Consider the following 10,389-nt stretch of genomic DNA (forward strand, 5'->3'; position numbering starts at 1 on the left):
CGTGCATGTTGACTGCACCACATAGCTTGGTGTCATTTGTAAACTTGCTGAGGATGTACGATCCCACTGTGGATGCCATCAATTAAGATATGAAACAGCACTGGTCCCAGAATGACCCCTTGAGGGACGCCACTTGTCACTGACCTTCATCCACACACTGAGCCACTGATCACCACTCTCTGAGTACAATCTTGTAACCAATTCCCCATTCATCAAACAGTTCACTTGTAAAATCCATATATTTCCAATTTGAAGAGAAGGATGTTATGGGGGACTTAATGATTCTATGAACCTTACCTGTATCTACCTGTATTCTTTTACCTATATCTATCTTCTTCAGATAAAGCTATGTTTTTTGAAGTACACCTGCCTACTTTCAGCAGCCACTTTCACACTGCTGATGAATCAGGTTTGCTTCCCACTGATCTTCCTACACATATTCTTTTGATGAATGCCTTTGCACCTGCTTTCACACTGCAAGCATGGAATTTACTGAAGACTCATCTTCAGATTCTCCTCCATAAGTGCTTTTATTCTAATAGCCTTCCTTCGTAGAGTTCACAACTGTATAAGGCTGGTGTTGCATAAGAGAGTTACAAAATCTCTCTTTGTAGCATTCTGATACAGAATGTACCAATGTACCCACTCAAGAGATGATTCTCTTGTGGGTTTAACAAAATCTCACCTGTCAATCCCTTACTTATTTCTAACAATTACATTTCAGGATCTGATCCTCAATACATCATTTACCCAACACACAAGAGTAACCTTCAGTACTACTGTGATTGATTAGATGGACAACAACAGAATATTAAATATGATAGTTCCTTACTTGGACTTGAAGTTAGGAATCCTCAGTGCAACATTTATTTTCTGCTTTGTTTTTCAAATGTGCATCACAACTTTTCTGCCTACATGGCTTCCACTGATATATCAGAACACAAAATATGCAGAAGAAACATTATCCACATTGATGCTTTCTTTTGCATAAATTTTACATTGGGACTATATTATCAGTAGTCTTGTTTAAAATATGACATCTAGCTCCCCATCTAATTTTTAGACATCTACCACCTATGTAGAAAAACATATACATTTGTTTTGGATATCTATGCAACTTATAAAAACTATTTAAGTATGATGCTATCTTTTCCTACTGTATTATTACCTAAGTGAAGACAAAGAACAGCTACAATTCCACCGTCTGTAGATAACCACTCAAAACTGCACATACTCTTGTCAGCTTTTCCTCTAGAAACTTTCTCATAAAAAACATAACAGGCGAGTCTCAAATTTACAATAAACAAATGAGCAAAGTATGTTTTTCTATGGAAGAAAAATCAAATAATAAACCAAATAATGGAATTTTACATTTGTAACTTCATATAAGCATTTTTTTTCCCACCGTGGCCTGGTATAAAAACTATGTAAGAATTTGGTCTGAACTTTGCTTAGAATGGGAGAAGTATTGCACACACCCTAATCAAAACAGAAGACATAAAAAAAAACCCTAATTTTATGGTAGCATTTTTTAAAGTAACTTTAAAATTTTTTACAACTAGAGTTTGCAATACATTTCTAGATGTGAGTTAAAAGCTAAGTTTAAAGGGATTTGGCTAACTATTTATGCTCTATCATACATTAAAAAAAAGAAAATATAATTTTACTAATACTATGTACGTGGTTGATGCCAATTTGTAACCAAAACTGTTGAGGAAAAAAGCTCTTGTATTTAAATATTCATTTAAGTGTTTTAATCTCAAGTTTGTTTTGAAACCTGAAATTCCTTACTGCTGCTCAAAATGACAAGTTGTATTATTTATAAAGTACATGTTCACTATGAAATAATTCAACATGTAACATACGAGTTTAACAGTGGAATTATTATTATTATATTATTATTATTTTCCTTAACTTGCAAAATCTTTTGCTAGGCTTTCCATTCTAAAGAACTGATTTCGTTGCAAACTGGCTGCAGCTTCAAAGTAATTCTTTCCCCTACTACTAAAAAAATACATATTTCAGAATTTATGTATTGTGAAGCTGTTGATGCCTTCCATCTCAATATTTCAGACTAAAAAAAAAAAACTTTTTCAGTTACATCTCTGCCATTCTATAAAGCACAGCAGAGAAACATCAAAGCCAGCAACGAATAACCATGGAGGCCTGTGCAGCAAGATACACAAACTGAGCTCCAAAGCATAACCTAACATGGCTCTGATCCAAATAAACTTGCCAGTTTCTCCAAATTATGAACTATTCCACTTTTCAGTGTGAACAGTCTCAACGATGCCTCATATGAATTGAAGCTGATGGGACTCGCACAATCACGTGTATTTTTGAAAATAAATACAAAACCATACATTTTTTCCCCAGTCAAACACATGTATGTGGCTGCTCGCATGATACTTTCTCTTAAATCAGCAGCTGAGTTAAATCTCAAATTCCAAGTTGTCTTATATAATGTTAGAGGATATATGGAATGTAGAGACTAAAATAAATGGCTGGTGTTAAGAACAGCAAAAATGGCCTAAACTCACATACAACCCTTCTTTTTGGAGGAATGGAATCATAGAATCATAGAGTGGCCTGGGTTGAAAAGGACCACAATGATCATTGAGTTTCAACCCCCTGCTATGTGCAGGGTCACCAACCACCAGACCAGGCCGCCCAGAGCCACATCCAGCCTGGCTTGAATGCCTCCAAGGATGGGGCGTCCACAACTCCTTGGGCAACCTGTTCCCTGTGTCACCACCCTCTGGGGGAAAAACTTCCTCCTAACATCCAACCTAAACCTCCCCTGCCTCAGTTTAAAACCATTCCTCCTTGTCTCCATTATCCACCCTTTTAAACAGCTGTTCTCCCTCCTGTTTATACGCTCCCTTCAAGTATTGGAAGGCCACAATGAGGTCTCCCCAGAGCCTTCTCTTTTGCAAGGTAAACAAGCCCAGTTCAGCTCCCCAACAGTGCTGTAGCTGAAGACAAAGGGTTTCCACGACTGCAAAGCATCTGAATAAAAAATGAGCAAGACCTTCAAAACTTGATGACAGTGATTTGCCTATTTTTTTTAAGGTAAACTATTTTCAGAAATCACTGTGCTTGAACACCTCTAGGGCCCTTAGAATGGTTATCCCTGTGGGTACTTCATTGAAAGAGTGCTCAGGGCAAGAGCTAGGACAAGCATTAGGAGCTACTACATCATCAACGAGTGATAAGAAAGACTAAACTCTTGAAATATAGTAACCACAACATCTTGTGGACTTCACGGTTGGAGTAAATTACTATTTTCTGTAATCAAAATAGCAAAAACAGCTTTCTAAATATTCATGCATCAGCTTGATTAAAACATGCTCTGACAACATTAAACCCTCTTCCACATTCCTGCCTAAGAAAGGAAGTTTGTTTGGTGTCTCTTTCCAGGACGGATCCCTTCACCCTCAGCCCACCCAGACTACGCAATCTCATAATCTTGTTGCCAACAGAGATCACAAACATCATGGAATCAAATGGCCCAGTTCTGAAATTAAACTCTCATATTCAGACATCTTTGATTCTTCATAGTCTATACAAGCAGTCACATCAGACACTAACATTTCTATGTAATTCTTATACCACCACTAGAGTGAACTGGACTAAATGGACACTTAGGTGTAACAGCTGTTATACACATTTCTGTGTTCTCAGAAACAAAACAATTATATACATCTTATCTAGACTCTACATCAAAATGTCAAATGTAAGATGATCATCCAAACACAAAATTAACTTTTGATTCCTTTGTGTCTGGGATTAAAACCATACAGATGATTCTTAACACAGAGGGTACTATTAAAGACATGTCCAGTGTTGCAAAAAACAACCAAGAAAATACTGTGAACATTTTCCAGAGCCAGAGATCGTACAATTCTAAAACAATATGATACAGCATTAGTCAACTCACAAAATGCAAGACTCTGCATGTGGGTTATACAATAAACTTGTCATATACTATGCTTTACGTTATTTAACCTACAGCTGTCAAAGGAAGTCCTGTAATTAAGCATCATGACTTGTTAACATAAAGGACCAGTTTATTACAAAATTCCAATCTTCTACGTAAATTTTCTTCTCACCTTTGATTTTGTCTATTTATGCTGCTTACTTTGTACAGGATGTTAAAAAAAAACCAACACATTATATAATACACATGTATTATTTTAAACAGCTGCTCCTCTAAAATTACAAGTGGTGGCAGGGAGGATTACATGTGTCCAAATTCATGAATTACAGGAAAATACAGCGTATTTTTGTTTGGATATGTTTGTATACAGTCACACACGCTCTGTTAAACTTCAGCAGGTGGGAAAAGGAGTAAAACCAAATAGAGAAGAGTCAAAGAGGAAACTAAGTTATTCTCCTCCCCTAAAACAGAAAGTGAGACTTCATCTTAGTGGATATACTGCTGTCAACACAATCAGATGCAGCAGCTAGTTGTGTTAGCAGCATGACGCTAAGCAATCCAGCATACGCACACACAGCACTGATGTACTGTCCTCAATTATATGGTGTGGCTAAATGAAGTCAAGAAGTTTGGTGAGTAATGCCAATTGCTCAATTTACTTTTGGCATCGAGTTATACTTTCAACTGTGCCTGGTAAACAGCTAAAAATATTACTCTGATGCATTCTTCTTCAGCTAGGCAATGCTTTTTTTTGTCCTGTCTGGGCAAAAGTAAGGTCTGTGTCATATCCTGTAAAGACACAACAAAGCAGAAGAGCCAAATTCTGCCATTACAGCAAAGACTGAAAGGATCGTGCAGCCTTCTCTCCCTCATTTACAAAGAGCACAGCATTTTTACTTTGTTGCTGCATTATTACCTTTTGGAAGAAAAAAAAGAAAAAGTGACTTCCATATCTGGTTCCAACATCTGTTTTGCAGTATGTTTGACAAAGTGTGTCAGCAATACCAAAGTACTTGTTCCTTTGCATTTCAAAGTATATCTTGGCTGTGAGATTAATAAAACCAAACTGAACTCAACAGAAACAATTCTTGTCATTTCTGGTTGTTAGTCAAGATTCTTAACATCAGACGTTTTTCCCCTTTCTGTGCAGGCTGAATACTTTTAAAAACAGATTTTTAAAGGAGTTGCATCCCACAGATTTCTAGAAGTATCTGCATATCAACCACCCATTCACAACTTATGAATTGTTCTACATTGGTCTGTTGGCATTAAAGAGCTTACTCCCATTAAAACTGACAGTTAGTGGTATAAATACAACTAAGGTGTCTGTTTTTGATTTTTTTTTTTTAATTATCATTGCAGAATCATTCAACCTCACCAAGTTACAGGAATGAAATTTTCAAAAAAGGCTGAACAAACAGAACTTCTACATTATCAGCTGAAATTGCACTTAATCAAAATTGCTGAAAATAGAAGTTTTCAGCTAGATAGCTTTCCAAATGTACATAAGATTGCTTCTGGAATACATAACATAAGCTGCTTTTGAAAACTACTAACTTGTAATACTCTACCAGTTCTTAGACAGAGAGGGAAAGTGAAATTTTAGGCTTTTTAATGGATGGAAATGTTCGGGAACATTTTAACTTCAGCTTCCATAGGATCAGTCACTTTCTTTATCTTTAATTTGTGAGCATCAAATTAACAAATAGGACTTATTTCTAAGACATGTCAAGAATTTATTAACTATACAAATCACTGGAAAACCAGTTTTTCCCATTTCCCAAAGTCAGTGATTATAAAAAATAGGGATATGGGGTCAAAATATTTCAGCCCAGAGCACTTCTCCAGAATTTTTAATTCCTTGAAACACAAGTCCTAAACAACTTTTCTGATTATATAACACATCAATTTGCTGTGGTATTTCACATGAAAGTATCGATCAAGTGCAACAAATAATAAAAAGAAAAATCAGTTCTGTTTTCAAGACTACAATTTTTCTACAAATACATACAATCAAGAAACAAAAATGTATTTTAAAAATCAGAGCAATAGGCCAAAACCAAAAAGAATGTACAATAAAAACATTTACCTGCGATTAACTTTAGGAGGGTACTCTTATCCCCATTAACAGCAGCAGCATGCACTTCAGATGCTAATGAGGAACCACTGAAGAGGCAGTTTGTTGAAATATTCATACTCTTGCAAGGTATTATCATAGGTCAGATCTGTACCACCAACATATTTTGTAAGAATTCAGTTCTAGGGGACAAGAAAAAACAACTGATATAACATTATAATGACTTAAACAATGCTAACAAAAATAAACAGCCCTATTAAAGCCCTATATTAAAAAATAGGAAAAAACACGTGCTTCTTTTTTTGTGTGTTAAATCTACTTCTAGTCAAGAGTCAATCAACAAAACTTTACATTAAGTACATATATAAATATCCTATAATTTTGATGCCTTCAAAATAAATTTTAGTCAATAAGCTTTGCAAAAGTCTGCAAACAGAATAGTATTTATCTATATATTCAACAGATCCTTCTTCAGAATGCTGGCATGGATGTTTCAAGTAACCTGTGGTGTTTATCAAGTATTGACTTGGTATCTGGTGGCATTTTACCATGATGGTTTATGAATACATGTAGAACAAGGTTTATACCCAGAAGTAGTATCTTTTATTTGACCAACTGGCATAGCAGAAATTATCAACCAACTTTTTAGATCTTGAGCCTCCTTCAGACCTGAACAGAAGCAGGAAAACATGTGCAAGAAAAGTCACAATGAACCAGATCAAGCTCTGTCTCAAACTGGCCGGCAGCAAAGAACAAGGTAAATATATTTATGCTTTTGTTCCTCTTTTCTAAATATTTTCTTAACTTATAACTATTCCAACACTTCCTGCAGCAGACTTTTATTTCTGTGTATTTAGAGCTTGTAAAATTCTGTTAATTTTCTTCAGTTAAATTCTGTTCTACAAACCTGCCTAGTCTCCTCCCAAGCTTATTCACTATATCTACTGATCAAGAGTGCCACAGCACAACTTGATCAGTTGTTAATCCACTGTGTGGATTAACTGCTTTCCTCCATCTGTTTTGAGGTGGCTCTTGGCATTTGAGGCCCTTTAAACCTAGAATTGGAAGAGAAAGTAAACAAAAGTTCTCATCCATCAGTAATTATTTTTCACATCTCTGACGTAGCTTCCACAATTGTATATTCCTTTAGCTGAAAGTGTTGGACATTATTAAGCTGTTCCGTAGGCAGGAGCTTTTATGTATGTCTGAACATTTTAATTAGCTTTTTTGGACCTTTCCACAGTTCTGTCATATCCCGTTGAGATGGAAACTAAACTCCACTAAACACCACTAGGTATTCAAGATGTAGGCAAAAATTGGAATTAGGCTGGTAAATGGTCTCTCTTTTTTCTTCTCCATTTATTACCTAAATTATACCTACTAGAACTTTTGCCTTCCTAGCCTCTTTTGAAATGGAACTATCACCTTCACCGAACTACCAGTGCCTCAAGACCTTGACAATGACTAATTCAGGCCTGCACTGTGTATCAGAAACGAAGAAGGGCCTGCTTGCTCATAGCACCAGCTATGAGTGCTCAGTTTGCTCAGCTGAGAACGTTGGTGCAGAGGTGCAAGGATGAACTCCTCATAATCTTATGAAAGCGTTTTTCAGAACAATTGGAAATAGTTCTGAGCCACATCTGGTCAACTGAAACCTACAGTACAACAGGATCCCATCCTGACACTCTCCTCTTCCACCACAAACCTCAGAATAATGTGACAATGTTCAGTGTCTCTTGAATCATGAACACCCCCATTCTTATCTATCCTTATCTTATTTCCTCTATGTCCCAGAAGTCGCCAAATATTTTTTGGAATACTTGTTTTAACGCATAAGTAGATGATCTTTCTCATAAACTGAGTGATTAATGGATTCACAGCCCTAGCTACTTCTAGAAGACAAGAAAAGAGTTCAAAGAGGCTAATGCGAGAGAAGGTTAAGAACATTTCCACTTGTATAACTATGGAAGACAGAAAAAGTGACATAAAACACTACAAGTGGAAACATTACCATATTTAGCTGCAATATAAACAGGAGGAAAGAGAGAAAGAAGGTGGCTGCAGAGATGGATGTTACATAATTTAATGGGCACTTGATGCATAAGACTGCAGCTTGAATTTAAATTGCCTTCTTTTCCTCAGTACACTTCCTGTGGATAGAAAGATAAATGAACAATCTCTCTTTTAAGTGGACCAATATACACCACTGGAATTTTACACCTTTGAGGATTTTGAGATAGCAGTTTTATCCCCAAAGTTATCACTGATGTATTTTCTTCCATTTTCTTTGCATTGTACTTGCAGATTCTCTCTTTCACTATCATTCCAGCTGGTCTAGACATGCATGGTTGGAAGACACTTCCCCATGACTTGTCCACTAGCCATATCTGAATATTCTGGACAACTCTTCTAAACAAGTAAAGAATGTTCCCTCCAGCTCTTATACTGCCAATTCTGAGCACCCTCAAAAGGCTTTATTATCTGGAGTATTCAACAGGATGAAGAACCAAATGTTTTCCTCACATGCTACAGGAATACTGTACATGTACAGGAATCCGGTTCTAACACAATTCCATCTTCAACATTGGAACCAAAGGAAATTGTAAATAGGAATCACAGCATGGCTGAAGTCGTCAGGGCCCTCAGGGCTCACCTGGTTCCATCCAGTCCCAGTTCCAACAGGGCTACCCAGAGTAGGGTGCACAGGCCCATGTCCCAGCAGCTTCTGGATACCTCCAAAGAGACTCCACAGCCTCTCTGGGCATAGAAATGCTGCCTGGTGTTCAGATGAAACCTCTTGTGCTTCAGTTCTGTGCCCATTACCTCTATTCCTGGCATGGGGCAGCACTGAAAAGAGCCTGGATCTGTGTTATGTGCACCCTCACTTTAGATACTTAACAGACACTACTGTGATCTCCCCCCGGACCACCTCTTCTCTAGGCTGAAATCTCCTATCTCTCAGCTTTTGCTCACAGGAGAGGTGCTTCAGCCCCTTCATCATTTTTGCGGTTCTACATTGAACCAATTTAATAAAAAGACTCCAAAAAGGCACCTGAGTTAAAGACTTACTGTTTAAATACAAGCCAGAAGAACTTAAAAACAACATCTGCTTTTCAGTTTTACTATTTTAGGGGGATGTCTACAACAGTTGTTGGAGGAAGAGGTGGGGAATCAGCATTCTGAGAAGTACAAAACACAGATTAATTCCTGAGGCAAAGCACAACCTAGCTTACAAGGTAAGATTTACATTGCTGTGAGTGAGAACTGGCAGTAATGGTAGTTGGAATACAAACACCAGCAAACCTCTGTTGGTATTTTTAATATTGTATTTGCTCTACCTATATTTTGGAAAGGTTATGACAAAAAGTAATGAAAACAGTTATGACAAAAGACGCATTTGTCTCATCTCTCCCAGCGCTAACAAAATAGCTTGGTTAGCATTAGCTTCATTTCCACACTGCTGCCAGTCCTTATAAAGTCACCCCAAGCAGATTACAAATGGATGTGAATACACTATAAGATATCCACGGATTACAGCATAAAATTCAGCAAATATTGGAGACCTTAATAAAGCACCAGAAGCATCCCAGTTACAAATCAGCAATAATATTAAACTGACTGCACACTGCAGAGAATTAGTAATGATGTCCCTAACTTTCAAGAAAAATAAAAACAAGAAGAATCACTACTGTACAAAGTTTCAGTAATCACATCGGTAAGAGAAGCAGCCAATTATCTCCACAACAACTTTTAGAAGAGTATCATCACTGTATTGAAAGACCTAATTTGGAATCAGAGAAATTATGATATTAAGAGGAACTATAAAAGGAAAATACATCGCTTTCCTCAGATGTTGCTCTCCTGTATATGACAAACTGGAAGAGTGGTTTGATAAAGATCCTCAACTACAAAAGTGTGGTACTTTACCAACAATATCAGCAATAATCAAGAAGTAACTACAAGATTTATTTATAGAAAGAGATACTATTGGCAATATCTGCTACGTACACCGTTGAAGTGGAATCAAGCATATAATTCACTTTCTCTTTCTGAAACTAACACGGAGAGAAACACGGGCTGCAATGAGTCCACTCCATCAAATTTTATTGATAAAGCTGCCAGGAAAACAAACATCAGTCGAAAACAGGAGCGGACCCAGAAGACTGGGCATTCAACGTACAGGCACAAGAAGAGACATGAAGGCAGCGCAGCCGCCCGGTGCTACTCATGGGCTGAGTTACCCCAGTTACGTAAACGTGGAGAACTTTTCCGAGCCCAAAGCAAAGAGAAGGGGGGGGAGGAAGAGGCAACCGCAAAGCCGGATAACGAGCCCCAGGTCAGAACAAACGGGCAAACCCCTCCCAGCCCCACG

At 37.3% G+C, this 10,389-nt stretch overlaps 1 protein-coding gene across 2 annotated transcripts in view; it reads right to left on the bottom strand.

The window, feature by feature from the left end:
- LOC104910204 (inversin-like) overlaps positions 1 to 6,220 on the bottom strand; it is a 37,383-nt gene extending 31,163 nt beyond the window's left edge. Inside the window, exon 1 of one of the 2 annotated variants that reach the window (XR_002113198.2) lies at positions 6,030 to 6,219. Coding sequence is in view for 1 of the 2 variants with exons in the window: in XM_019613889.2 (XP_019469434.1) it covers positions 6,030 to 6,156 (127 nt within the window). In the remaining variant the exon portion in view is untranslated. Of the gene's footprint in view, positions 1 to 6,029 lie in introns of both variants that reach the window. The other variant, XM_019613889.2, reaches the window with a different exon arrangement.
- Positions 6,221 to 10,389: the final 4,169 nt, after the last annotated feature.

Source organism: Meleagris gallopavo, chromosome 3 (assembly GCF_000146605.3).
Source record: "Meleagris gallopavo isolate NT-WF06-2002-E0010 breed Aviagen turkey brand Nicholas breeding stock chromosome 3, Turkey_5.1, whole genome shotgun sequence".
NCBI classification, from domain to species: domain Eukaryota; kingdom Metazoa; phylum Chordata; class Aves; order Galliformes; family Phasianidae; genus Meleagris; species Meleagris gallopavo.